The sequence below is a fragment of the Anas acuta genome, chromosome 3 (genome assembly GCF_963932015.1).
Source record: "Anas acuta chromosome 3, bAnaAcu1.1, whole genome shotgun sequence".
Taxonomy (NCBI): domain Eukaryota; kingdom Metazoa; phylum Chordata; class Aves; order Anseriformes; family Anatidae; genus Anas; species Anas acuta.
Window position 1 is genome coordinate 111,118,115 of NC_088981.1, and position 25,249 is coordinate 111,143,363.

At 37.3% G+C, this 25,249-nt stretch overlaps 1 protein-coding gene and 1 long non-coding RNA gene across 9 annotated transcripts in view; one reads left to right on the forward strand and one right to left on the reverse strand.

Moving 5' to 3' along the window:
- ITSN2 (intersectin 2) overlaps nucleotides 1–25,249 on the reverse strand; it is a 78,595-nt gene that overhangs the window by 30,222 nt on the left and 23,124 nt on the right. For 6 of the 8 annotated variants that reach the window (XM_068678743.1, XM_068678744.1, XM_068678748.1 and 3 more), the window contains 16 exons: nucleotides 18,054–18,146; nucleotides 16,292–16,355; nucleotides 14,879–15,042; nucleotides 13,317–13,514; nucleotides 12,968–13,064; nucleotides 11,567–11,709; nucleotides 10,259–10,322; nucleotides 8,267–8,404; nucleotides 8,071–8,156; nucleotides 6,825–7,087; nucleotides 5,951–6,100; nucleotides 5,569–5,709; nucleotides 4,667–4,754; nucleotides 3,265–3,404; nucleotides 2,293–2,373; nucleotides 412–548 (listed from right to left, as the gene is read on the reverse strand). In XM_068678743.1, the coding sequence (XP_068534844.1) occupies nucleotides 412–548; nucleotides 2,293–2,373; nucleotides 3,265–3,404; nucleotides 4,667–4,754; nucleotides 5,569–5,709; nucleotides 5,951–6,100; nucleotides 6,825–7,087; nucleotides 8,071–8,156; nucleotides 8,267–8,404; nucleotides 10,259–10,322; nucleotides 11,567–11,709; nucleotides 12,968–13,064; nucleotides 13,317–13,514; nucleotides 14,879–15,042; nucleotides 16,292–16,355; nucleotides 18,054–18,146 (2,047 nt within the window). The remainder of the gene's footprint in view (nucleotides 1–411; nucleotides 549–2,292; nucleotides 2,374–3,264; nucleotides 3,405–4,666; nucleotides 4,755–5,568; nucleotides 5,710–5,950; nucleotides 6,101–6,824; nucleotides 7,088–8,070; nucleotides 8,157–8,266; nucleotides 8,405–10,258; nucleotides 10,323–11,566; nucleotides 11,710–12,967; nucleotides 13,065–13,316; nucleotides 13,515–14,878; nucleotides 15,043–16,291; nucleotides 16,356–18,053; nucleotides 18,147–25,249) is intronic. The other 2 variants (XM_068678749.1, XM_068678750.1) reach the window with 1 other exon arrangement.
- LOC137854842 (uncharacterized) lies at nucleotides 1,699–3,270 on the forward strand. Its single transcript, XR_011095418.1, has 4 exons — nucleotides 1,699–1,786; nucleotides 2,439–2,510; nucleotides 2,599–2,728; nucleotides 2,808–3,270. It is a non-coding gene; the product is annotated as an uncharacterized lncRNA (long non-coding RNA).

Here is a 25,249-nt window from a genome sequence, read left to right on the forward strand (position 1 = left end):
TTGTCTGAACACACATGACAGAAAAACTAGGAATTAGTCAGAAAGGCTCGTAAGGAGATAGGTACAAGGCTAGCAAAACATGGTAGAAAATATGAGGAATTTTAGAGGCATGAGTATTATTTATTAAAGAAGCTAAAATCTTAATAGCAAGAGTAATTACTTGGTTTATTTACCTACCAAACCTGAGTTTACAAATTCTATGAAAATGATGATAAAAACAGATTGGAAAGAGGACATTCAGAACACCTTGTCTCAGTGATAATCCATATAAAATGTTTTCTCTAAGGCAACTAACCAGGATGTATATTTACCAATTACACTTCCTGTTTATTACAGTCAGTGTCTTAAAGTCACCATGGCATTTTTTTTTGCTTTAAAAACTGCAATGCTGACAGACTTTAGACATGGTACCTTGCAGCCTCATCTTCCAGTCGCTTTTTCTGTGCAAGTTCAGCTCTTCTTTTTTCTACCTCTCTTATTTTGTCCTGTTTGATCTTGTTGAGCTGCTCCAAGGCTAATTGCTGCGTGCTGTAACTTTCTCTCAGGTCCTAATAAATAAACACAAAAAAGTACATCAAAAGAAATAAAATCAAGCTTTCGAGAAAAGCATCAAGGCATTTTAATGTTTTGTGAATCAGAGTATTACTTGGTCCATAGAAATGAACAAAGTAATATGAAGTTGTAATAGTCCTTGAAAGTCACTGTAAAGAAAGTCAAACAAAGTATAAAAATAGCTGCCAGGTTTGCAAAGCCTTTTATGTAACTTAGGCTTTCAATGAGCCCTTCAGTCACACACCTGCTGGAAATGGCAAATGTGACAGGAAACAGGAAAATATAAAACTTAATGTCCAAGTGCAACATTATTTAAGAACAAAGAAGACAATGAAGCATATTATAAATAATCACAAAACACATTTCTCAAGGAGGCAGGCTCCAACTGAAAGCCAATGCAATGCCATAAAGCTAAGAATATATCCCTTAAAAAGGGTCTTCAGCTTCACCATGCTTTCTTTTTTTCCGCTTCATTCACCATTGTAAATTACAACTACAAATTGGTACCATCAAATGGAAGATTGAAATAACTCTGACAGAGTAGGCTTACCACTGCAGGAAGCTATAGCCTAAGGTCACTAACTCAGGCTAGAGTTTTACTGTGTTTCTGAACTTTTCTTTTGAACATATCCTTCAATTCCTATTCCATCTCTCTCTGTTTAAGAACAGCTTCATAAAACATCAGCCTGAATCTTTGGGATAACTAAATTTACAAAATAAAATTAAAAAAAAAAAGGCAAAAAAAAAAAACAATAACACAAATACTTCAGAACGTCTTCATCACATTACAAAAGATTTCGAACATACTATATTATTTTTATTAGGAATCCTTCTGATATACAACAGGTATACCCTGACTTTTTATATTTGATATCATAAATGCAAATAAAGCAATTAAGAATGATCTATTCCCACTATGATATGCACCACTACCAATAATCACGTTCCCTAAAAATTACTGTGCATTTTATATGAAAAGGGCAAGGTAATGAGATTTCTCCGTCAGTGAAAGTCTCTAACAACTAATTAAACTGATCAATCTACCACTATTTTTCCCCAAACACGTTCAGCTGAAAATGCTTCTAATTCTACACAGAAATCTTTGATTTGAGGAGAGAAAAACTCTTCTGCAAAACTGAAAGGTCAGTGAAGTAGTTCTGAGAATAGTTTATGAGGAGGAAAAAAAAGCCAGGTTTCTGACAGCAGAGGACAAAAGCAGCATTGAGGAAAAACAGTAAGCAAGCTTTAGTACGGGGTTAATATGGAGGTTTAAAAGCATTGCATTTTCATGCCATGTGTCATATTCTGGGCATTGATGCTATTTCTAGTCTCTAACTCAGAAGAGAATTTGTATACTTGATTCACAGCTTAAGATGTACGAATATAGGCATGGTGAGACAAGTAGAGAGCAACAGATGGAAAAGTGAGAAAAGGCACTGTTTCCATCTAAGACAGCATTCTTTTTGTTGATGTTATCTTAATTAAAAGAAAAATATCTAGGTGAACATAGCTTATTAAGAGGTAAAATGGCTATCAGTATTTTGCACTTTGGCTTTCTAAGCACATAACAAAATTGCAAATCTTTACAAGGATTTAAAAGTTAGCAGAAAGAAAAAGAGCCTACTGATTTTCTTTTATGAAAACGTATTTAATAGAAGTCATATATCCAAACAGAAAGGGTAAGCAGAGGAAAATTGCGAAATAATTAAAAAGCAAAAGAGCCAAAGATTAGAAAATAACCTTAAGTAAGAGGAAGAGGTTGTTGAGACAGCTTAGCAGAGACAAAAGGCACTGAAGAACAGAATCATCCATATTCTCACACTGTAAGATAAGGCAGATAAAAAGCTAATTAATCTTTGCACTGTATTTTGAAAAACGTATTTTAGGGAAGACTAAACTGTGGATGCAGCCACTGAACACAGCAAGCCATGCAAGTAAACAAGTAACTAAAAATGCAGGTAACCAGTGTTACATGAAGCCTTTTTTTTTTTTCCAAGGAACTCTTAAAATGTTTACAAATTTTGATTTTTGTGTCCTTTTTAACAGAGAGCATAGAGCCCTCACATTGGCCCAGCATAAATGAATTATTTAGGAACAAAGTTCACACCAGAGCCACTAGGAGTAAGCTGGGAAGTGGATATTAGCTAACCTACCTGACAGTTGCATGCATTTTAAGGTAAACCAAGAATTGCCAAATCATAAAAACAAAAATGCTTTTATTTCCAACATTCAGCATTTACTAACTTACTCTCCAGTTAAATGGCCTGTGCTTATTTACAGAACAATACCGAAGCCTGTTACCAGATCTGCAATATACTAGGAAACCCTGTTATTCTTTCGATTAAAGTGTCCACAATTCAAGAATTGTTGCCAATATAACCCCGTAAGAGCAGAATCTGCAAGAGCCTGAGAAATGGATTAAAGTTTGTATCTCAAGCCAAATTAGTTCTAGAAGGCAAAAGTTTACAGTGAGCAATCGGTGATTCATGCAAAGCAATGATGAGCAAGATGTTGATATTTTAGTACATTAGCAATAGTTTTAAATGTATTTTTATTGTACTCCAAGAGTTTTGGAAATTCTTATGTGACACTAGAAGTTGGGAAGAGCTTTTTGGAAGTCTGGTGGAAGTGCCACCAATTTTTTTGATTGGATGGAGAAATAAAAGACACTGCTCAACACTGCAAAACTATGTATTCAGAGAATACACTTACCTTAAGCTGACTGTTAAATACATCCATTTCAGCAAGTTTAGAAGCAGTTTCTTTCTCAAGGGCATCTAGTTGTTCCTTAAGTCTTTGGCATAATTCTTCCTTTTCTAAGGACTTCTTGTGCACTGAACTAATTCCTGAACCTGCATAGAATCATGGAATCACTAAGGTTGGAAAAGCCCTCCAAGATCACCTGGTCCAACCACCCCCTACCACCAATGTCACCCACCACCATGTCCTTAAGCGCCACATCCAACTTTTCTTTGAACACCCCCAGGGACGGTGACTCCACCACCTCCCCGGGCAACCTGTCCCAGTGCCTGACTGCTCTTTCTGAGCAGAAATGTCCCCTGATTTCTAACCTACACCTCCCCTAGCACAACTTGAGACCATTTCCTCTAGTTTTATTGCTGGTTTTCTGTGAGAAGAGGCCAACCCCCAGCTCCCCACAGCTTCCTTTCAAGTAGTTGTGGAGAGCAATAAGGTCTCCCCTGAGCCTCCTCTTCTCCAGATGAAACTACCCCTGTGCCTTCGGCTGTTCCTCACAGGACTTGTGTTCCAGGCCCTTCACCAGCTTTGTAGCCCTTTTCTGGACATGTTCGAGGGCTCTGATCTCCTTCTTGTATCAAGGAGCCCAAAATTGAACACAGTACTCAAGGCACGGCCTCACCAGAGCTGAGTGAAGGGGGACAATCACCTGCCTGGTCCTGCTGGCTACCCTGTTCCTGATACAAGCCAGGAAAAAAAAGACAAGCAATTTTACAAGGACTTTTGTTTTCATTGTTTTGTTTTTTTTCCTACTATAAATGCATTCCCAATGTCTTTCCTCACAAATATCCCTTGATTTATCTTCGTATTTGTATACAGCACAAAGAAGTAGGCCAACACCTACCTACCTGAGACATACAAACATCACATGTCATACATACAGAATACTTTGCAAACTGTTTTTAATACCATATTAGACCAATTCATAGCAAGCTTCTGAAAGCAGAAAAATCTAGTGTGATTTGAGAGGAACTTCTAGTGTGATGTAAGGGCCAGTGTCAATTTTACATAAATTAACTCCCTTGAGTCTACACTACAAAAAAAAAAAAGACATGGTATAATAAGGATCATAGTATCTGTGGTCTGTATAGTCTGCATAAGTAAACTTTTGAGCAAAATCTGTTTTGTCACAAATACGTATTTGTTTGCCCCTTTTTAGAACACAAAGGAAATAATGGAATGCAGATGCAGCAATTCCAAGGTGGCTCTCACTGAAAAGATAGAAAAAAAAGTGAAGGTGTGATTAACACCCCTGTATCCTACATCTTTTTTTTTTTTTTTTTTTTTACACTGCAAGTGAAGAAAAGCAAGCAATGCAACAGAAGAGAATTCATTTGCAGCATTTGCAGGTACTTACTCTGAGTGTTGTCAAGTTGAACGTTTTTAATTCTTTCAGTTAACGATTGCTTTTCAGGAACTAAATAGATTAGTTTATTCTGGTACTCCTGTAGATATTAAAGAAAACATAACAGCTTTTTAATATTGTTCATACTTAACTAAAAGTGGGTGAATTTCCAAACATAACCTCAACTCACAGTGATGAAACATAGGATGCAAGTTATCATTATAGAGTAGAGGAAAAATGATTTCTGCACTCCCAACATAAACACTCTTATAACTAACTATTTATTATTTATTTTACCAAAAAAGCATTAACACAGCTGGAAAAAAAAAGTTACTATTTATACAGTTATCATAAGAACATTTGGCTACCTCAAATCTAATATAAAAACAGTAACTTTCTGTGACACACAAGAAGATTAAAAGAAGTTTCCCTGACAGGCAGGAGCATTACATAAAAATAAGGTAGAGGATGATTTATTGTAGTCAACTATTCTGAAATAATTTATGTCTTGCTATTCAAATACAGAAAAAAAGGATAAAATAAAGACCTGCAAGGTAACTCAGCCAAAAGACCAACTTAGTCTTCATACGGAAAAGCATTCCTCATAAAAATCTGAGTTTGTAGCTATAAAAGAACTCATAATTAAAAAGAAGTCACTAGTATCAGTTCACAAAAATAAAGCTGAAGTTTTGACTAGTGTCCTTATTCAACTATCAGCTTGTTGTAGTATATGTAATCATTTCTTTAACAACACAAAAAAAAACCTCTGCAATGTTGACGGCATCGCCAATTTCCTCTCTGCACTATAATCAAACTGATTCACTATTCCTCCCTATCAAAACTGATTATCAACATTACTGAAGCACAGAATAGGAAATAAAGGAGAACTACAAACATATCAGAAAGTTATGTACCTGCAGCTGTTGTTGTAATTGCTTGACTTCCATAATTCCTTGATCACATTTCTTATCTAAAGCCTCCAGCTCAGTTTTCCGAAGCTGCTTCTTGTTTCGAATATCTTGCAACCTGCCTGAGATTTGCTGATGTTTGTCCGTCTAGGAAGAAATGAGAGACAAATTATACCACCTACATCAAAAAAACAGTTCTCCACGAAGCCTTTGGGCAGATTAGCTCACAATCAATTCTTTGAAAAAAATATATATATATGTATCTGCTTTAGAGCGCTCACCCAAAGCAGAGTGGAACTCCTAGCAGGCCATCAATATATATTCTAAGATTTGCATACTTTACAATACTGCATTTCCTTTCAAATGGGCAGTAACATTTGTGTCTTACCAGGGCTTCTAATTCAAGATTAAGGCTCTTCTTTTTAGAGGTCAACCTGACAATTTCTTCTTGTTCCCTGTTACGTTGATTAAGAAGTTCTTGGCGACGAATTCTCTCCCATTCCAATCGTCGCTGGCGCTCAAGTTCTTGCTTTGCTGCCTAAGGAGAAGTTACATTACTTTAAATTACAATGTAGATACAGAACCCAGAGACTATGTTTTAATACAACGTGCTCTACTTTTAGATAGTGTAACAGGAACACAATGTATTGTTGTTTTCAAAGTGATCTTGCATATTTTGGCATTAAAGAATGGAGAAAGTGACCCTCTTAAGAGGTGGCACTTCATGCCATGCTCCTAACTCCAAAGGAAAAAAGCTGTTTGAAAATAGTTGCATAATTCAGAGAAAAAAATCCATTTAGCTCAGAATACAGACCATAAATGAGCTCATTGAGAAATATTACACAAGCTTCTTTGATTATTTCACAGAACTACATATAATATGAAATTTTTATGCATGCAGTGTGATACCACCTAGAAGCAAATTTGTCTTGAGTTCAAACAGCAAAATATTATCAATTATGAATTCAGTAAAATCTTGTTTGGAATAGAGTTTTTTGTACAAATCTAAGAAGCATCCCAGAAATCTCATCTGTCCTTTGAACTATCTGAAAGTCTTTGACTTACACCAACACTGCATTCACTTGTAACAGACACAATGTTCTCAGAAAGAAATGACATTCTCTCTACAAGAGAGCTTGCCATTAGCCATGCGAGGATAAGGAGTCAAAGTCAGTGCTCAAATCCTGAATGTTCCATGAAGTGAATGTCGTATGCATGTATATATTCCTTAAAGCATTAAAAAATAATTTCAAAAAAACAACCTCCCGCCTTTCTATTTCTTTCCTCCTTTCTTCTTCCCTTTGTCTTTCCAATTCTCGTTGTCTCTCCAGCTGCCTTTCCATTTCAAGTTGTTTCTTCCGTTCCTGTTCCTGACGTTCCCTCTCTCTTCGTTCTTGTTCTTCTCGTTCTTTCTGAGCCTTACGTTCTGCCTCTCTTTGTTGCTGCTCCAACAGGACCTGACGGCGTTTTTCCAGCTCCATATTTCCCCTCTCATAGTTTGCTTTCCTTTTGTCCTCAAACGTAACTAAAATAAGCAAAAGTAGTTATTTCTGCCCTGTGCAAAAACATTGCTCTCAAACAAGTACCTCAGTTGCGCCACTAAAGAAAGATATTTCCTTTTTGGCAAGTTCAGTTAGTTAGGTCATGGATAATGTAAGCATCTTGCATTTTTCTAGTATTATTTTTCTTTTCAAAAATACCTTTAAATTTTCCTAAGTCTATTCCAACTGAAAAAATGTTGCAATTTAAAACTGACAAAGAAAATGGCTTTAATTTTAGAGGAAATACAAAGGAACAGTTTTTAAAAGCTAACAGAAGACAATCTTCTGTTAAAAAGGTTTTCCACTGTGCAAGAAAAATTAAACACAGAGAAGAAAGAGTTTAGTTTTTTAGGCTATTCCCTGTAAGATCTCTTGGAGTTAAAAACAGCAGAAAACAAAATAGGATTGAGCTCAGTTACTGCAGTACAAAAAGAGATACAAAGGAATGGTTTTGGCTCCCAGCAACCATCTTTCTAAATAGAGAGACAAATTGTGTCTCATGCTCCCCACATAACAGACCTTTGCTGGCAGGATCATGGAGCCAACAGCAGAATTTACTTTGTGTTCAAATTGCACCTTGTTTTCAGAAAATTAAGCAACATTGGGACCTCTTGTTTCCAAAACACCCAGAACAAAGTAATGCCAGTAACATTCAACTGCAAAAAAAATTGCTGTAGCAATGCAGTATTTGGCCATGAAATATTTCTTTTCCAAAATACATTATTAATCAGCACACTTTCCCATTCCTACAGCTAATAATAGTCCCTTTCTCTGCCTTCTCGATTTTATTAGATGTAATAGGCTGACTACATCCCCTTAACAACCTTCCTACCATCAAGTTAAAATGGATCTAGCTTCTGAAATGAATCCCCGTAGGGACTTGTTATGTCTTCCTCTTCCTAAATGTTTCAGTGTCCTTCAGAGACAGCCCTATATATTAAGAATGAGACCATGAAGCCTGTTTTACCTGGCTGTTTTTTCTGCGGCTCCTCCTCTTGCACTGGCTGGTAAGATGGCAGAGTTCCATTTATATTTTCAGTATATTTTCCACTCCTGGAGGGAAAAAAAAAAAAAAAAAAAAGATACAAAAAAAAAATTAGACAAATAACACATAATTTCTTTGCAAAAAGAATTTGCTTGTTTCACTGCTCTCAGTGATTTACCTGAAAGAAGGTGGTACCAGTTCAAGAGGCAGAGTTAGTGGTAGAGGTTGTCCGGCTTTGGCCATATCGGTTAGGTGCATAGCTAACACAAACTCATCAGCTTTCAGTTGTCCATCTCCATCAATATCAGCTAGTGACCTGCACAGTTTTAATAGCAATAATAATTAGAACTAAATACCACAATCACTCACAAGTGATAGCTGAAAATTTTCACAGCTGAAACAGTGAAATAATTTTGAAAATACAGAATTTCTTTGAAATTATCTGTCAAAAATGATTACAGTAATATGAATAGTGGATGAAATAAAGTATTCTTTTGTTTATAATGTGCTGCTATGCAGATCACAGATGATTTAAAATACAAAAAAGGATAGGAAAATTTAAGAGACTTCTTAAGCCTCAAGAGAAGAGCTGGGAAGGGATTTCATGCCTGTTCTTAAGCAGTTCAACAAGACAGAAACCACTTCTTCCTTTAATACAAAATAAAATGTTACATAAAATTAACCAAATGCTGCAATGGGAACCTTGGCATAGAATTCTTTTTTTCCCTTGTGTTTCCTTGGCATTGAAGGGAAGATAGGAACTACTCCAGAGCTCCTTGAAATGGTAAGAAAAAGATCATATGCCCCCTCTAAGGAGAAGGCAAATCACACAATCATACCATCAGCCTACTTGTACTCAAAATGCTTCCCACGCATTCAGGAAAAAAACAACAACAATGAAATGTTTCCAGAGATGCAGACAAGAAAACAGGAATCTTTCTCAGAGAACTGTCTATATAGATGTAATTGCAGGAATGTGTCCTTAGACTGGACTTAGGTGAAATGATTACTAAAATAAGTTTTTGTGCCATTTTTTTTTATACACACTGCTTCGGACAAAAAATATTGAGCAGTTTAAAAAAAAATCAAAAAGGAAACAGACAATAAAATCCACCACACATCCATACACCATGGCACCATGGTGAAATATGAAAGGAGATGATTAAATGAGATTTTTTTTTTTATGTTGACTGACCAACACTGTTCACATATAACAGTATTACTATTACAGTAATTACCATGAAGATCATACTCTGGTAGAAATATTTTATAATTCCTTACTTTGGGCAAAACTGTAACAAGGACTTGGATGTTAATCCTTCACATGTGTAGAGATATCCCTGTACTGGCTCCTGATAGCTTTAGACTGGGCACCCAGGAGAAAAACAGTACCTGCTTTATTTCCCCATACTCCTGTGTGGATGAATATAACCTGAAACTCCATCTTTACCCTCACAGTGTGCAACCAAATCAGCTGAACTAATAAGAGGAATGTTTCAGCTTGCTGCTGGAAAAGACAAACAAATGACTCCTCCTGAGATAAAGAGGAAGAAGAAAGCAGCCTGCCTCAAGAGGAGCTGTAAAGCACAAAGCTGTTGTGAATTCCTCTGGGACAATGAGGCTTATGCACAGCATAGAAGTTATGTCCGACGGCAAAATCCAAACTACCTTATCTAGCAGGTTAAAGGCAGATTATTCAAGCCTTTGGACAACTGTAACTATTTCCATCACCACAGTAAAGACAAATCTTATAAAATGTGTAATACGTAGTTATCTTCATGGGAACGGCAGTGAGTCTAACGGGCTACTCCTTTTTTAATTTCTCTCCATATTTTAAAACTAACAAGGTCAGACAGTCTTTTGTTTCACAATTCTACATTTGAAATGAATAAAGCTCAGCTTAAGTAGCAAATCACTGAAATGGTAACTGAAATTAATATCTATACTATCACAGGGAGTCTAACAATACAAACAGCAAAAGGCTTATTATATGAAGTTGAGGTATCTTTCGAAAAATGTATTAATCACCAAGCCAGTTTAATAAGTAGCTTACTTTTCATTTACTATAGTAGATCTCTGGAGTCCCTTCATCATTTACTATTAAATAAAGTACAATTCCTCTCTTTAACACTACAAATGCATTGAACACATAATCAGTAACTAAACTTACCAAATAGTAGCCAGTTGAGTCTGTGAAAGGTTTGATTGCAGAAGGGCGTTTCTTGCTTGAAATCCTTAGAGAAAGTGTGAAGGATATTAATAAAAATAAATACTTCCAACAAAGATTCACATGTAGCAAAAATGGGTCATGAACTGGGGCATGTTTATTTTTAATATTAATCTAATCCCTTTTCATTAATGGCTGACAGTTGGCACTGCTCCCAGGCTTAACCAGAGGTATTACAATCTGAACACAACAAAGATTTAAGTATTTTTGGGTACTTTTTTTTTTCCCCACTCAAAATTCAAAACAGCAAAAACTGACATGAAAAATGGATGCTTAGGGTAATCCCCACAGCTGTTACAAGAGCACAGCTGATTGTCTGCTGAAAGCTGGAGCTAGTCAGCTGGAAAACTGCCAGTTTTCCTCAGTTAACAAAGGACCATACACCCTTCTAGGCAGGTCAATGAAACCTTCAGCTCAAAAATCAACTGAGCAAGATAAAAAGCATTAAGTCCACTTCAAAAAAGAAAGAATTGCCCTCCTTTCTTGTGGAGTAGAAAACTGAGGCAGAGGCTTGGTAAGTACTCATTCTGAATAAGAAATCTGGCCACCTAACTTTTAGAAAACCCTACTCTTGTACTAACTGTGGGAAGTCTTTCAAAATCACCATAATGTTGTGGCACAGCACACTAACTCAGTAAGGAATCACTCCTTTAAATGACTTCTGAGACTTTACAATCGTGTCTGTAGTACTGTACTATCTTCCTTGAACCGCTTTCTTTGAAAAGAAGAGAAAGCCCAAATATCTAAATGATTATACATAGCACAGGAGCACAACACAAAATGATTGTGCAGTCATCTCTCATTTCACAAGTCATAAGAACAGTATCTGCTCAAAGGCTGATTCTTGAGAAACAACTGCTGATATTATGGAGTTAACTTCCCCTGCCTTACAGCTTTCAGGGTCTTCTAGTTCCCACTGCTGGCGCTCTTTTCTTCTTCCCATTGACTGCGACTGTTGCTTCCCCAGACCATCTGGGAAGACTGATACCTCCTCAGTTCTCTCCAGGTCTAACACAGACCCTGAGCCCATTTCTATTTCCTGGCTGACCAGAAGCAGAAGCCAATCCTCATTGTCTCCTGCACAGTTCTGAATATCAACAATTTCAGCTTTCATTTCGTTTGGAAGTCAAGTGGTTTCCATGATTTCAGCAAGCCAGAATTTCATCCCTAAGCCTGCAATGTTCCAGAGGCAGAAAACAAAAAATACTGCTCCACTGCCTTTTCCCCATCTGTATCAAATGCCACACTCACCTGATAAATATCCACTCATACTTTTATCCAGGCTGTTAAATTTCTGTCTGTATTTTAATCTGGAGGCCTGAGGAACTGCCCAGTCTGAGGATGTAATCTTTGGTGAATTCCCAACTAGTGAAGCACTGGAGGAAGAATTTGAACTGTAATAATGTTTCAAAAAAGAAAGAGAAAAGACCTCTAAGTTACTTGGCTTAAAAAGCAGGAATTGATACAGAAGATAAATAGCATCTTCTGGTAACAAGAAACAACTTCTACAAAGTTGTCTCTGCTAACTTGCTATAAATATTTTCATGGCTAACACGAAATCCTACTGTGAAAGTAGGAACCCATACCTAAAGGGAAATTTTTGAACTCAACATCCCATTCCCTTAGTATCACGTTATTATTTTATTATTATTATTTATATTTTTATGCTTTTATTATGCCACATGTTTCACCAGAGGATCATTGTGATAATAATAATACAGAAAATCACAGGGATACATCTCATCCTTCATAAGAATGTTTAAAAGAACTGTGAATCATTTGGTAGATGTCTACATAACTTTGAAGATGTATGCAAATAGATAATCAGGAACAGCAAAAAAATCTATCTGATAAAGCTGCTAAAACCACTATATTCCACCTCTCCCTCTGTTTTGCCATTAGTGACAATGACAGGTTGAATGGAAATTTTCTGGTTCATGCAGTTTCTGCAGAACAGCACTGATCAAATGTTTAGTTATGCCTATAATGCTTCTACCTTTAAATCCCAGCATTTTTGCACTGTGCCATCTTCGAAGACCAGACAAAACCAGTCTGGTTTACTTAAGGTAATCCTCCTATTCGTCCTACAGGCTGTGTATTCGCAAGCACTTCTAAGTCACTTTTTGGAACAGAGCTGGGGCTGAAATGCCCTCTGTGTTGTATTTTAGAAGACTGTTCCTTCAAGGTCCAATTGTAGAGATAAATCTAGACCCTCACTTAGTCTCTGACAAAGCTCTAACATCAGTGAAATAGAGTTGCTGATGACAAAGATTTATAACCCTCTATTATTCATAAAACAAATCCATAGATAAATATTTATAACAAATACAATTCTTACATGTCTGCTAATTATTTGGTGCCATCTATAATGAATGAGCACATCAATCCATAAACATTCCTTTTACAACCGCTTGCAAGTTTTACCTCTACTTACTAATGCTGTACATTCCCTTCTTTTAGTCTCCACTTTCTCTCCTTTGAGCTCCTCACCTACATTTACTGAAAATATTACTTATTTGCATATATGAAAACAATCTACTTTCAGACCTGGTAGACCATTATTAACGAATGAGACTTTGAAAATACAAGTGTTCCATAATTTTTAGAAGACATACGTTTAACATATAACCATTTTAAAATTAACTTTCATACCTGCTAGATCCCAAATCGATTAGTGACTGTGCCTTCTGCATATTAGTACCACCAAACCCTCCTGCCATGGGACCTAAAGAACCAGTATGAGGCAGCGCTGAAACAAACAAACAAAACCAAAAGCTGTAAGGCAAACAGGTATGGTTGTCTGAGGCTTTGAGACAAATAAAAAAAGTTAATCAGTGTCTTGTTTTAAAGGTTAATTAGTTAAAACTGATATGACTTTGGGAAAAATATTATTATTATTATTATTATTATTATTATTATTATTATTATTATTATTATTATTATTATTATTATTATTATTATTATTTCAGTCAAACTGAGTACTGGACTATACTATACTTACTTGAAGAGAAAGGTATGGACAAAGGCTGCAGAAGGCTGGATGTTCCATTTGGCAATGATGAGGTACTGACAGAAGGCACCAGGGGAGCAGAAATTACCAAAGGAGGAACGGAACTCATTGAGGTCAGAGACATGGGAGCTAATGGTGTGACTGCAGACATAGACGTTGGCATGGACAGATTTGGCATACTACCCATTCCTAGAGTAAAAATCAAACAATTAATGATTTAATACCACAGAGACTTCAGGAAGAAACTGACTCCACTATGGTAGGCAGAAACTGCACGAAGCAACCTGCATCCAGAGAGACAATAAGCCAAAATAGATGCTCACATAGAATGTTTACTTTCTTTTTTTTTAAAGCTAAGCAACACAGCTCACAGAGGAAAATAAGGGAAAATATACTGAAGAACATTAATTTAAAAAACAAAACACATTCTCAAGGTAGCTAGTATTTCACAAAAGGTTTAAGATCTAATGTTCTGTAATTAGAGATATTTACAGAATTACTGCTCTTCAAAAAGCCCATCTGCACCTGCCCCCTGAGATAGAAATAAAACAGAACTAAAGTGTTGTGGGAATCCTCTATAAAGATCAGCTCATACTGTTTCTGAACTAAGTCTCTTCCAAATCTCAGCCCTGGGAGAATCTGTATGGGTGAAACGTCCATTTTGAGGGACACATGCCCAATAATGTATTCCTTAAATCAGTTGTCTGAAGCTAATTAAAACACCTGAATTACTGGCTAACTCTTGTGGGAGAGAACTGGATGCAGATGAAATGATGAAAGGTTAATATTAAGTATGCCAACCACAGCTATGTATAAATGCATGCACCTGTATGCAAACACAAGAGTCAGAGCTGGTTAGACATTTTACATCACCTATGTAAGTTATATACAAACATATACAATGTTTGTATAAAGTTACAAAAAAAAAAGTTACAAAATGCATATGCTGCATTTTGTAACCTAGCTGAAGTCACAGTTTGTATTTATTTATACAAAACAACACGTCAACTAACAGACATGCATTGAAACCCAAAACACAGTTAGAAAAAAATAAAAGTAATTATATCGAATTGATCATATAGTTAGTGAACAATCTGATTCATTTTGAAAAAAATATTTAAAATAACAGTTGTACAAAAACCATGGCTTTTGCTAAATTTAACTTAAAAAGGAAAAAAAAGTAACAAGTATAATTTGGTGAATGAGTAGGAGGGAGATAAAAAAAGCCTTCAGTATAAGAGGACACTGCAAGTCAGATGGGAGGTGTGAATGGCCTTCTTGGACCCCAGATCAACATTCAATAAAAGCTTTTATTAAATATCTTCAAAGAATGAAATTATCAAAAATATATACAATTTGCTCTGTCTCAAGAAAGAGGCTTTGTGAATTTCCTACATCAGCATAGTCATGGTGGTTGGTTTGTTGTTGGTTTTTTTGGTTTGTTTTTAACCAATTGCTTCAACTACTGGTCAGATTAATTATACTTATACTTGACTGCAGATCAACTATGTGTTTTCTTTCTGAACACTAAGTAATTATATATAAATAAGTACCAAAGCGAGCTGACATTAGCGGTGAAAGTACAGGAGATTGTTTCATGACAGGAGGGAGAACCATAGGCAAGTGCTGTCCTTGTAATTTCAGCTTGATGAGTTTCATGGCTATAGAGAACTCCTGTTGATCCATTTTTCCATCTTTGTTCAGATCTGACAGTGCCCTTTGGAGGAAAAAAAAAAAAAAAAAGCCCACAAGGGAGAAACGTAAATTAAAGGTTTTCACTTAATGAGAAGCTTTTCTATCTGTTTTATTTACTGTTTTTATCTAAGAAAACAACAAACATTGCAGCCATTTCTGTATTTTCTACTTTTGTTAACAATGAAACCCTGAAAAGTTTGCATAATTTCAAAGCATGATGTTTGTCTAACTACATTAAATGACTTCTACCAAGTTCAGTTTTAAAGTTACTGTGTATTAAATACTTGGCACTTGAGAAAGTAAAAAGATATTTGGAAAGCAGTAGTCTCCTGCCTGGAGTCCTCTGTTCACTTGTTGCTACAGATACACCTCAGTTATGCTTCTTTCTATGCTACTAGCAAGATCAATACAAAAACTTCCTTACCACTCTTTTCATGCACATTCAGTGTCAGATGAAGAAACTTAGCATTATTTCAAAACACATATTTTCTTTAATTTTTTCCATAGGTGAATTCGTCTTAATTATTATGGTCCTCCACTTTGAGACTTTTAGCACGTGCTGATAACAACGAAGTGCTTTGAAGCAAATGCAGCATTCTTTTTAACTCCTCAGTCTTCACCATAAAATTTCTGTTTTAAGTCTTGTAACTACATGCTGCAAAAAGCAGCACTTTCTGCAGTTCCCATGTTGTAGTACTGGGTTGATATCTTACAGTGTATTATAACTGACCTTTTCTGTAGCTTCTGATTTTTATCTTTTTTCTAGTTTCATTATAGTTTCCACTCCTAGCTGAGTAGTATGTAATTTTTCCCACAGCTAATCTTATTGCCATTTTTTAGTGTTTACTGGTATTTTAAATACCATTCATTTCAGTATCTCCAGAAATTCATTAATCTCTTTATTCCATATTATTATTTATAACATTAAAACATGGTTTGGCTTTTGTGGCAGTCCAACAGGTGCTTTCCCCTATTAGTGCTTTGCAATTTTGCAGCACCTTTTGCTTCAAGCACTTCTACAGTTTAAAAAGGCAGTGTTCAAGACGGTCTGATTTGAATTAACATGGTAAGAAAGATTTAGAAAGATACTGCTTTTTAATTAAGTGTTGGTAGACTAGTTCAATCCTTCCTCTAAATTTAATAAAAATGAAACAATGATTAAAACAACACTCCTTCTTTGACTGCTGGAAGCATGTTTTGGATAACACAACACGCCAGAGATGGTATTTGGAAGCTACATACTTCTTACAAAAAAATAAAGAATACCTTACCATATGTCAGCAAGGACTGAAGCTGGTAGACCCGATTGCAAAAAAAAGGTACGTGCTTGATCACCTATGACAAACAAGAAAGAAAGAAAGAAAGAGACTTTTACACTAGAGACGTAGATATTTATGAATATCATAATTTTCAGGTGATCTCAGCACCCTTTTGAGGGACCAGATCTTCAGAACAAACCACCACGACAGATGCTAAATTTTCCAGTTTCCTACCACCCAACTCCTTCCTTGGTGACAGCAATTACCAAATGTCCTTCTGTTCTGTAATCTTGAGCCTTTGCTCTGAGAAGTGGATTTAAATAGATACAAAAAGCTTTAACAGGTCAAAAAAGAACAGCTGCCAACAGTTCATCAAATGCAAGATGCAAAGAAATAACATACAGTATAAATGACTGAAAAATTCAGTCCTGACCCAATTACTTTTATAGGAAAGGATGAGCATGCTATTTCTTTCCTTCTCCTTTATCCAATCTAACCTGAGCCAGTACTGCCACTCTAGAAAAAAAAAAAAAAAAAAAAAGGAAAATATCATGTTCTAAGTAAAATTCTGTTCCATCACAGAAGCATCCAATAATTCAGTATTTCAGGAAGGGAACAGGAACTGTTGTGCACGTCCATACTGAATTCCACATCAGTTGGTAGGGATATGATAAAACACAGATAGTGGTGTTTATACTTATCTGCGAGTGAATTCTACATGCTTAAAGCCAAGACTTCAGGGTATTCTTTCAGAACTTTCTTCTCTTCTATTCATAAATAGTATTTCATTTCAAACACTTGCCAAACAAATAATAAAGCCTGCAGACATGCAGGTGACGGCCCTAATGTGGCCTAAAGGTAGTCCCCAGGACTGCATACTTTTCTAGCTGGTGGTAAAGTAAACACCAGTCTCCCAGTGCTGTTTGCTCAGAGGAGATTATTCTAGCCAGAAGATGGGCATGTTCCCAACAGACAACTTCTCTCTTTCCTCTGTCTTTTTCAGACCAAAAAGAGGAAAAACAGGGGCACTAGCATTACCAGATATGTTAGTCAGCAGATAAGACAGGCAGAAATGATCAGGGCTCATCTTTAGCACCCCCCCAACCACAAAGAACAATGCATTCTTCATTTCAGTCATCTGTGCCACTGAACTCAAGGCTTTTCTCCACGTTACAAAGTGCAAATTCTGAAGGGCTCAGCAACATGACACAATTGTTCCAAAGAAAAAGTCGAATTCAGCCGGAACTGACAGCAGGCAACTGCAAAATGCCCTGAGCCTGTCCAGAATTTGCTGAAGGCCCAAGGGTTAAAATATTTCAAGCAGTCATTAACAAGGCAGAGTTGTCAGTAACTCTCCCTGCCTCCCCCCCATAACAAAGATCTCTAACAGCACAGTGTTCTCTAGCACCATTCAGACAGAAGAGAGCCACTTGTGTTTCTGGTATCACTTGTCACAATAGCTACTAGAAGTGTTTCTTGGCAGCTTCCCATCTCAGCACAGATTTAGCCTGATACTCTGGTTTTTGAAACTAGACAGAATGACAGCACATAATTGCTGGCTGCAGAAGTGATGGGGTTAATAAGTGAGTGTTTCTGTGCCAGACTTTAGTCCAAAGCTCATAGAAGTTTTGTAATAACCTGTGGCTGTTCGCCTGAAGAGTATGGTTATTAGTCACACAACAAAGGGCTGAAATAGGATGTAGTTTTTAAACAGTTTCACAAAGATACTCTGTGTACACAGCAGTTAATGTGTAATGCAGAATCCCAGACCAACCTGTAATGTAGCCTCCTGTGGGCTTAAGGCTATCAAACTGCTTGTCATGCTTGGTCCGCTCTTCCAAGGTGATGGCCCATATGTTTGGACCTCCTAAAAAACAACAACAAAAACCAGACTGAAGATTTTCACAAATAAAGCAAATCATTTGTAAAATCAAAGCTTGGTTTCTCGAGAGACAAAATTAGATCTAGACACACCCAGCTCCTACCAGTTTGGCAAAGACATTCTGAAACACAAAAACCTGCTTCCCAGATGTGCAAGTGTGAGCTGAGACAACTCCTCAGCCAGATCGCTTTATGCTCTGCTTTCAAACAAGCTGTCTTGGCTTTCAAAGCTGGTGCAAAGTAGTTTCCTGTTGCTGCTGATTGTTTGCAGTCAGGGCAGGAAGCATGTTGCTCACAGTACTTTGTGTGAACCAAATACTCCCCTGGTTCACCGGTAAACAAATAGGATTCAATGTCACTTACAGGTTCCCATACTGAAGGCTCACATTCCTACAGCTGCCAAAAAGACTCATGCTTCATCTTGCCGATGTTCTAAAATTAAGAGTGGGACTGCTAATAAAAACATGCTGGTTTTGTATGACAAAGGGGTAACACCTGAGATGTGTTTTTAAGCCGTTCATGATTTCAATTTAGCATTTTTCAATGCTTAAAAGGGAAAAGTATAAAATATTACAGCCTTGAGGTAACCAGGAGAAATTGCAGGGAACAATCTTGTTTACAAAGCTGTGCTGATACACCAGACAGACCCTGGAAGTGACTTTCAGAAATGCTCCAAGGTGCTGTAGAAAGGTCAGCATGTTCACCCTTGCAGGAAAAGCAGTTTGCCAGTAACAACTGGTTTGGGTTTCAAGTAGGAAGAAGTTTTAATTGGGAAGCTTTTTGACAAAATGTCATTTTTCAATCAACGAGTGCAAGAATTATCCCAAATTCTGAATGCAAGCCCCCAGAATAGCATTAAAAGGTTATTTTTAAAATCTCAAACTAATTCTACTCAACATTACCACTTTCAAAGAGCTGTTGCACTGTTCTTCAAAGATATTGCTCAGTGAAAAAACAGCCGTGGAAATAAATAATTCTTTTAAGATATTAACAAGCTGCGTTAAAATGCACGGCACTTCGAAAGAAAGTTACTACAAAGTGCTTCCTGTTTTCTGACACAAACCTCACTTCAAGGCTTTGAACCGACAATATTTCAAGAGCTTTTTTCACTGCTTTCCCCAAAGCAGTAACAAAGCTAGCAGATGGCAAGCTAACATACATGCCAATACACACACATACTGGCAACGTTAAATCGCTTCTCTGTTTATTCATATATGCAAACATGTTTTCCAAAAATACTACCATCTCTTCTTTACAAGGTCCCGTAAAGATTACCCGTATTTTCAGATCCTTTACGCTGCTGCTTCACAGGGAAAGACAAATGGTTAAAAACCAAACAAACAAAAACCAAAAACTTGCTGGAGATAGGAATTGCAAAAAGGCTGGGAGGACTTTTGGATATAACCTTTAAGCACCTGAGTTTGGAGTTTTGTTTCTGTGCCAGCAGCAGTTACGCAAGGTCTACAGTGAAACAGCTGTGTAATGTATGAGACGTCTCGCTTTGGAGGAAGGAGAATGAAGATGGGATGTGAACAAGAGCATTGTCAGCTCAACTCTCGCAGGCCTCCTTCTGGCTCTCCATACTTACATGCTGGCCCATCTGTCCAGTGTCTTACCGCTACTGAAATTAAAGATGCCTTGATCCCAGAGAAAACATACCCCAAAGGACTTTCCAGAGTCTTTTCAAGAAAGGGAAAGGCTAAGAAGATTTTTTTGCAGGCTACATGCAGAACCACACTTCAAGAACCCCACCTTAAATGACGGGAGCCTTCTTTCTTCTAATTAAAGGCATCTAAATAAATCTAGATTAGATTCCGACAATAAATCTAAATAAATCTCTATTAGATGCCTAGAAATTGATGGGCACTGTGAGTATCGCCATAACACACAAACAAGGACAACTTCCAGCCTATGGCAAAAAATCTTTGGCAAAAATGGCACTTAAATCTTTTAAAATGTCAGCTCTGAGATACAAATGGAAAGCGCATACTTCGGTGGTTAATCCTTAAGGAATTTATCTGAACAAGATGAACCACTGCTTAACTGCAACTTCAGAAAACCTGACCAATTTTTTTTATATATGGAAAATAAAATCATAGCACCACCATGGTTTTGTTATATACAACACCATATTTTAATCAGCCTTTGAAGCAGGTAGCTACAGCACTCCTCCTTTAGATTATCAATCAGAAGGATTAAGGCTGCCACAATATGTTCACGTGGTCAGTGGCTGCAAAGTGCTAAAAACACTGTAAGAATTCATTGACTGTTGTTACTGGCACCACTGTAGTTTATCCAATATATTATATATTACGTATTTCTGTTTAAACTTATTGAAATTCACAGGTTCACATAAACGTATCACAAAGTATGCAAGAAGATGGTAATCAACCTTGAAACACTTCTAATATACTTCAGCAAAACGTCTCTGCATAAAATCTGGTGACTTTTCCTTCCTCCCCATCTTCTTTTGCCCCTTAGTTCCCAAATTAAACATCCAGCAGCATTTCTTCAGCACGCATCTCCACAACAGGTTTCTTCCAAGTATAAATCTCATTCATAAAAGCTCTGGCTGAGACCAACACTGTTACAGCACCAAGTGTTTATGGCATAATCTTAGTGTGACACTGCAAGCAGCTACTGGCATGTCCAAGTGCTAACCATGGAGTCATGTTATGAAAAGTGCATAGTGAATGTTTCAGGAAACCAATTCCATATCCAGAAAAGACCAACCTGCCAATAATTTATTTTCGAAGATAAGAATTTCAGATTTTCCCTGTCCCTGCAGACAGACTGGAAATGTTTTTGTAAGTAACTCCACCAAGATATGCTGTCATCTCCTGAGGGGCTTGTAGACAGAAGAAAATAAAGTAATAGACCTTAAAACTCAAAGCAGAACTCCTCCCATGTACCTGGAATATTCTCCTTATAAGTAAGTGTATAAAATATGCATACTTTATAAATAGAAATTCAAAGGAAACATGTTCCATTCAGACTACTTTAGCAACATCTCACAAGATCTGTCAACCTTCAATATCTTGAAAGGTAAGATGTTTAAAGGGAGATTATTAGAGCACCTTTTAATTTAGAAGGCTGAATGAAAACATGTACTAAACTTCAAACAGAAATGAGATTTGGGTGCAAGACAGTACCCAAACAAAGTCCTTCCAGAGCTGCGATTCTTTACATGCTAAGAAAAAAAAAATAAGAGCATAGCACTGAGGGAAGGTGAAAGTGTTGTGAGGGCTTATTTTCAGCTTAACCAGGTGCTCATCACTCTTTTGATGTTACTATTTGGAGACAAGAAAAATAAAAAAATTGTCCGTACTGAAAGTGTCATTAAAATTAAGATTCCACAAAGCACCAGGCAAAAATACCACATCAATCTATCTGCAATCAACACGTCGAACAACAGGGATCACAAGGTCTTGGCAATTCCACAAAATGCCTTGACACCACTCTTCAAAGCAATTACTGTGTTTACTTACAGTATGACTGAGCCCATCACAATAAAGACTTGCCACAGATGATAAAATTAGTTTGAAACTCTGCTCTCCTGTGCAATCACCATCAAAACATGCTACAAACCTCGTGAATGTCGTGGCTATCTCCCAAAGCAACCACCTGTGGCAAAACTGACCAGTCAGTATTGCTCTCAAGAAAAATAACACTGCCTGATGCACAAGCTACCAAGTTTTTTTGGTTACTGAATGTCTTGGGACTCACAGCTGAGACAGGTAAGTGGAAGAGCACAACACCACCAAGTCGTAAGTACCATGGGCACGTCAAAGTGTGTGCCAATGGGAAGAGCACTCCTTTTCTTGGAAGGACAAGGCTGCAGGAAGAAGCAAACAGAAATCTGCCATCCAAGACACATCACCTAAAAAAGATCTGGCCCAGCTCAATGGTCTTTGCACGAACACTTCAACCCCAGGGCTGACAAACCTCTTGCCAGTAAGCCAGATCTGACCAAAGGGAACAACCAATTTTGCCCAGAGCCTGTGCTGTTCTTCCTTCCTCACAGACCCAACCCTTACTCACGGCAAGTCACGCATGAATCACAAAACCCAACTGCAGGCATCTCCTGCAATATTTAAAATAAATTCAGCACCAGAGATCAAAATACCATTGCCACCGTAGACTCTCATGACAGGCTTTGCCTTTAATAGTAAGTTTACTATTAATTTTTCAATTTACTATTAATTTGCAAGTTTACTATTAATTTATTTAATAGTAAGTTTACTATTAATTTCCAATTAATAGTAAGTTACTACTTCTCTAATTTAAATTTCTTGGAAATTTTCATGAGAGAAATACTTTTCCCAGTTATAGATGGTACAGTTTGGGATGGAAAAAATGTACTCTCTTTGGCAATAAGGTATCTCCTAAAACCACTTATTTTTTCTTCCAAAGAGATTCCCTTGCAATCTCATGCCCTCATACTTGAAACACACCCACCTGAATGAAGCTAACACCATATTTGACTACTCTACTTTTTTAGGAATCAAAACTCAAGAAAGGTTGAACTTGGAGACTTACCTCACGCAGATTCTCCCTAAATAAAGTAATTATTGCCTTCACTTTCTTTTTCTGTCTCTGAAAACAAGAACATGAAACCACCACAATCCTATAGAGTATCATTTTTAGGTCGATCTCCAATCTCTTCTAGCAGTGGCTAGTACTTCAGAGAAGACTAGATAAACATCAAGACTGACAAACAGTCTCAAGATTAAACACAGGAAATCCGGACTCAAGGTCCAGAAACGTCTCAGCTGATTCCTTATACCAGGCCAGAAAGCCTGGGAGAAACCAACAGAGAAATCTCCTTTCCTCCTTCTCCACAGCTCAATGACATATTCAAGAATTCGGTCGTGTGGGGATTCTGCCTACATTTAAGGGATCCACAGAACTACAAAGACCATAGACCTTGGTAGGAACAGCTCTAGAAATGCCATCACAACTCTGCATCAGACTGATAATCGTCTAAAGAAAATAAAGGACTTGCTTTGATGGGCTGCCAACACGAAACAAAAACAAACGTGTTTCTTTCCTTAAAACGGTAAGCTGCAAATGAAAAAGAGGGGAGAAACGAAAGTGCAGTCCTAGGAGAGCAGCAAAAAGCCTTGGAAATGCTGCAGTGAAACGTCTGCCACGTGTTAATATTACCTGCAGGCAGAAGGGAGCTGTACAGAGCGGTGGTATTAGCGAAAGGGATACGGGCAACTTCTCACTTGTGGAACATCACGAGACATTTCTCACATTCTTCAGAGAATTGTGTTTGGTTTTCACTGATTGGTGTTGCTTGCTTGTTATTCTTTGGAAAAACTACGCTCCTACAAGCTACAAAGTTAATTAACTCCATGGAGGTAATAAACCAAATTGAAAGGGAACTCCCTGTACACATAAGTCACGAGGACAAGTGATTACAGACCACCTCCTTAACCATCCCAAAAAACACTATTAAATTCATAATGACCCTAAATAAATATTTATCCCTGTGTTTAGGGAGGGGGAAATGTCATGCAGCAGCTTGCTTGTAGCTGCACAACAAGGGGCTTTCCATAATTCAACCACCAAGGGCATTACTGTCTCCCATCAGCAGGCTCGAGAGAATTGTTTGGTTATTGGGATAAATCTAATATGTACAAATACAGACAGGAATCAAGTTTACCACAGGATTATTTATTACAGATCAGATTTAATGAGCCCAAATGAGGTAACTGAAATGTGGAATTGTACTTTTGATTTTTCCTTGGGATTGGGTAAACACACTAGGAGACTAAAGTACACAGATTTGTCATTATTATGAATTTCCTTATTTCTTACCAGTGTTTCTACTATTTTCAGTAACTGTTTCACTTGATTTATGTTGATTTTTTCTATTTATTGTTGTTCTTTGCTCATCCCAACCCCCCACCTGCCCATCCTGGACAAATGCCCCTCTGAGTCCCAGCTCCCCTACTCTCAGACCACAGCAGGAGCCACACGACCTGCAACGTCTGCATTAATCCCACTACTTCTGGTCCTGCCAGAAATCCATCAGAGAGGCTCGCAGCACGTTAGGCAACACTGCAACAACTGCCAGGGGAAAAGGGTATGTCTATGCTTAAGGAAAACGTCAGCAATTTCTTTATTTCTTCAACATATACACTGTTGAAAGGAAACAACCAGAGCTAAAGCTCATTCAACAGTGGGGACAGGCTCCTGTGTTTCTCCTTCAGTTTTGTATTTTCACTAAAATTAAAAGAATTGTGCCTTCTAAAGCCAAGAGTATTTTTAAAGATTTTTTAATGTCTCTGATGTACTTTACAAAAATAGCTGTTCCACACAGGGCGGCTGGTAAACAGTGTCTGACAAGTGCAGGGCTACGCAGATTTGGCCACAAAATGCCTGCTTAATTCAAGAGCTTCCTGACAGAAGTATGAACACAGAAGCATAAAACATTGTAGTTTAGGGTACAGTTCGTATTCTTTCCATTATGTATAGGAATATAGGTATTTTCACAGAATCACAGAATCATTAGGGTTAGAAAAGACTGCCAAGATCATCTGGTCCAACTGTCCCCCTACCACCAATGTCACCCACTAAACCACGTCCCTAAGCACCACGTCCAACCTTTCCTTGAACGCCCCAGGGACAGTGACGTCACCACTTCCCTCCTCATGTTCAGTAGTTCACTAAAATCAAATCCTGGGATCGTTTAATCTAACTATGTACCCATGAAACAGGAGCAGAACTCCATACGATGCAGTATTTTCTCTGATGATACGGTAATTGTAACCGAAGCCCCACTTCAATATACAAAATCTATCTGCAAAGTAAGACCATTAGACTTTCCTTGGCATGCCATGATCTCAGTGTAGAAACATAATCCTTTTAGAATGAATATAATCCCTAAAGCAATGTAAAGATGCATAATAGCCCGGTGTAAAATACAGAACAGTCTGCCTGTGCTGCAGGTAAAGAGCCACTCGTTTTCTCAATTTCACAGTGCAACCTGATGATTCCAAAGCACTTAAACTATCAGGTTGTAATAATGGGATGCATTGCTCTGCTTTATAAAAATCACAATATCATCTAGCTCATTAT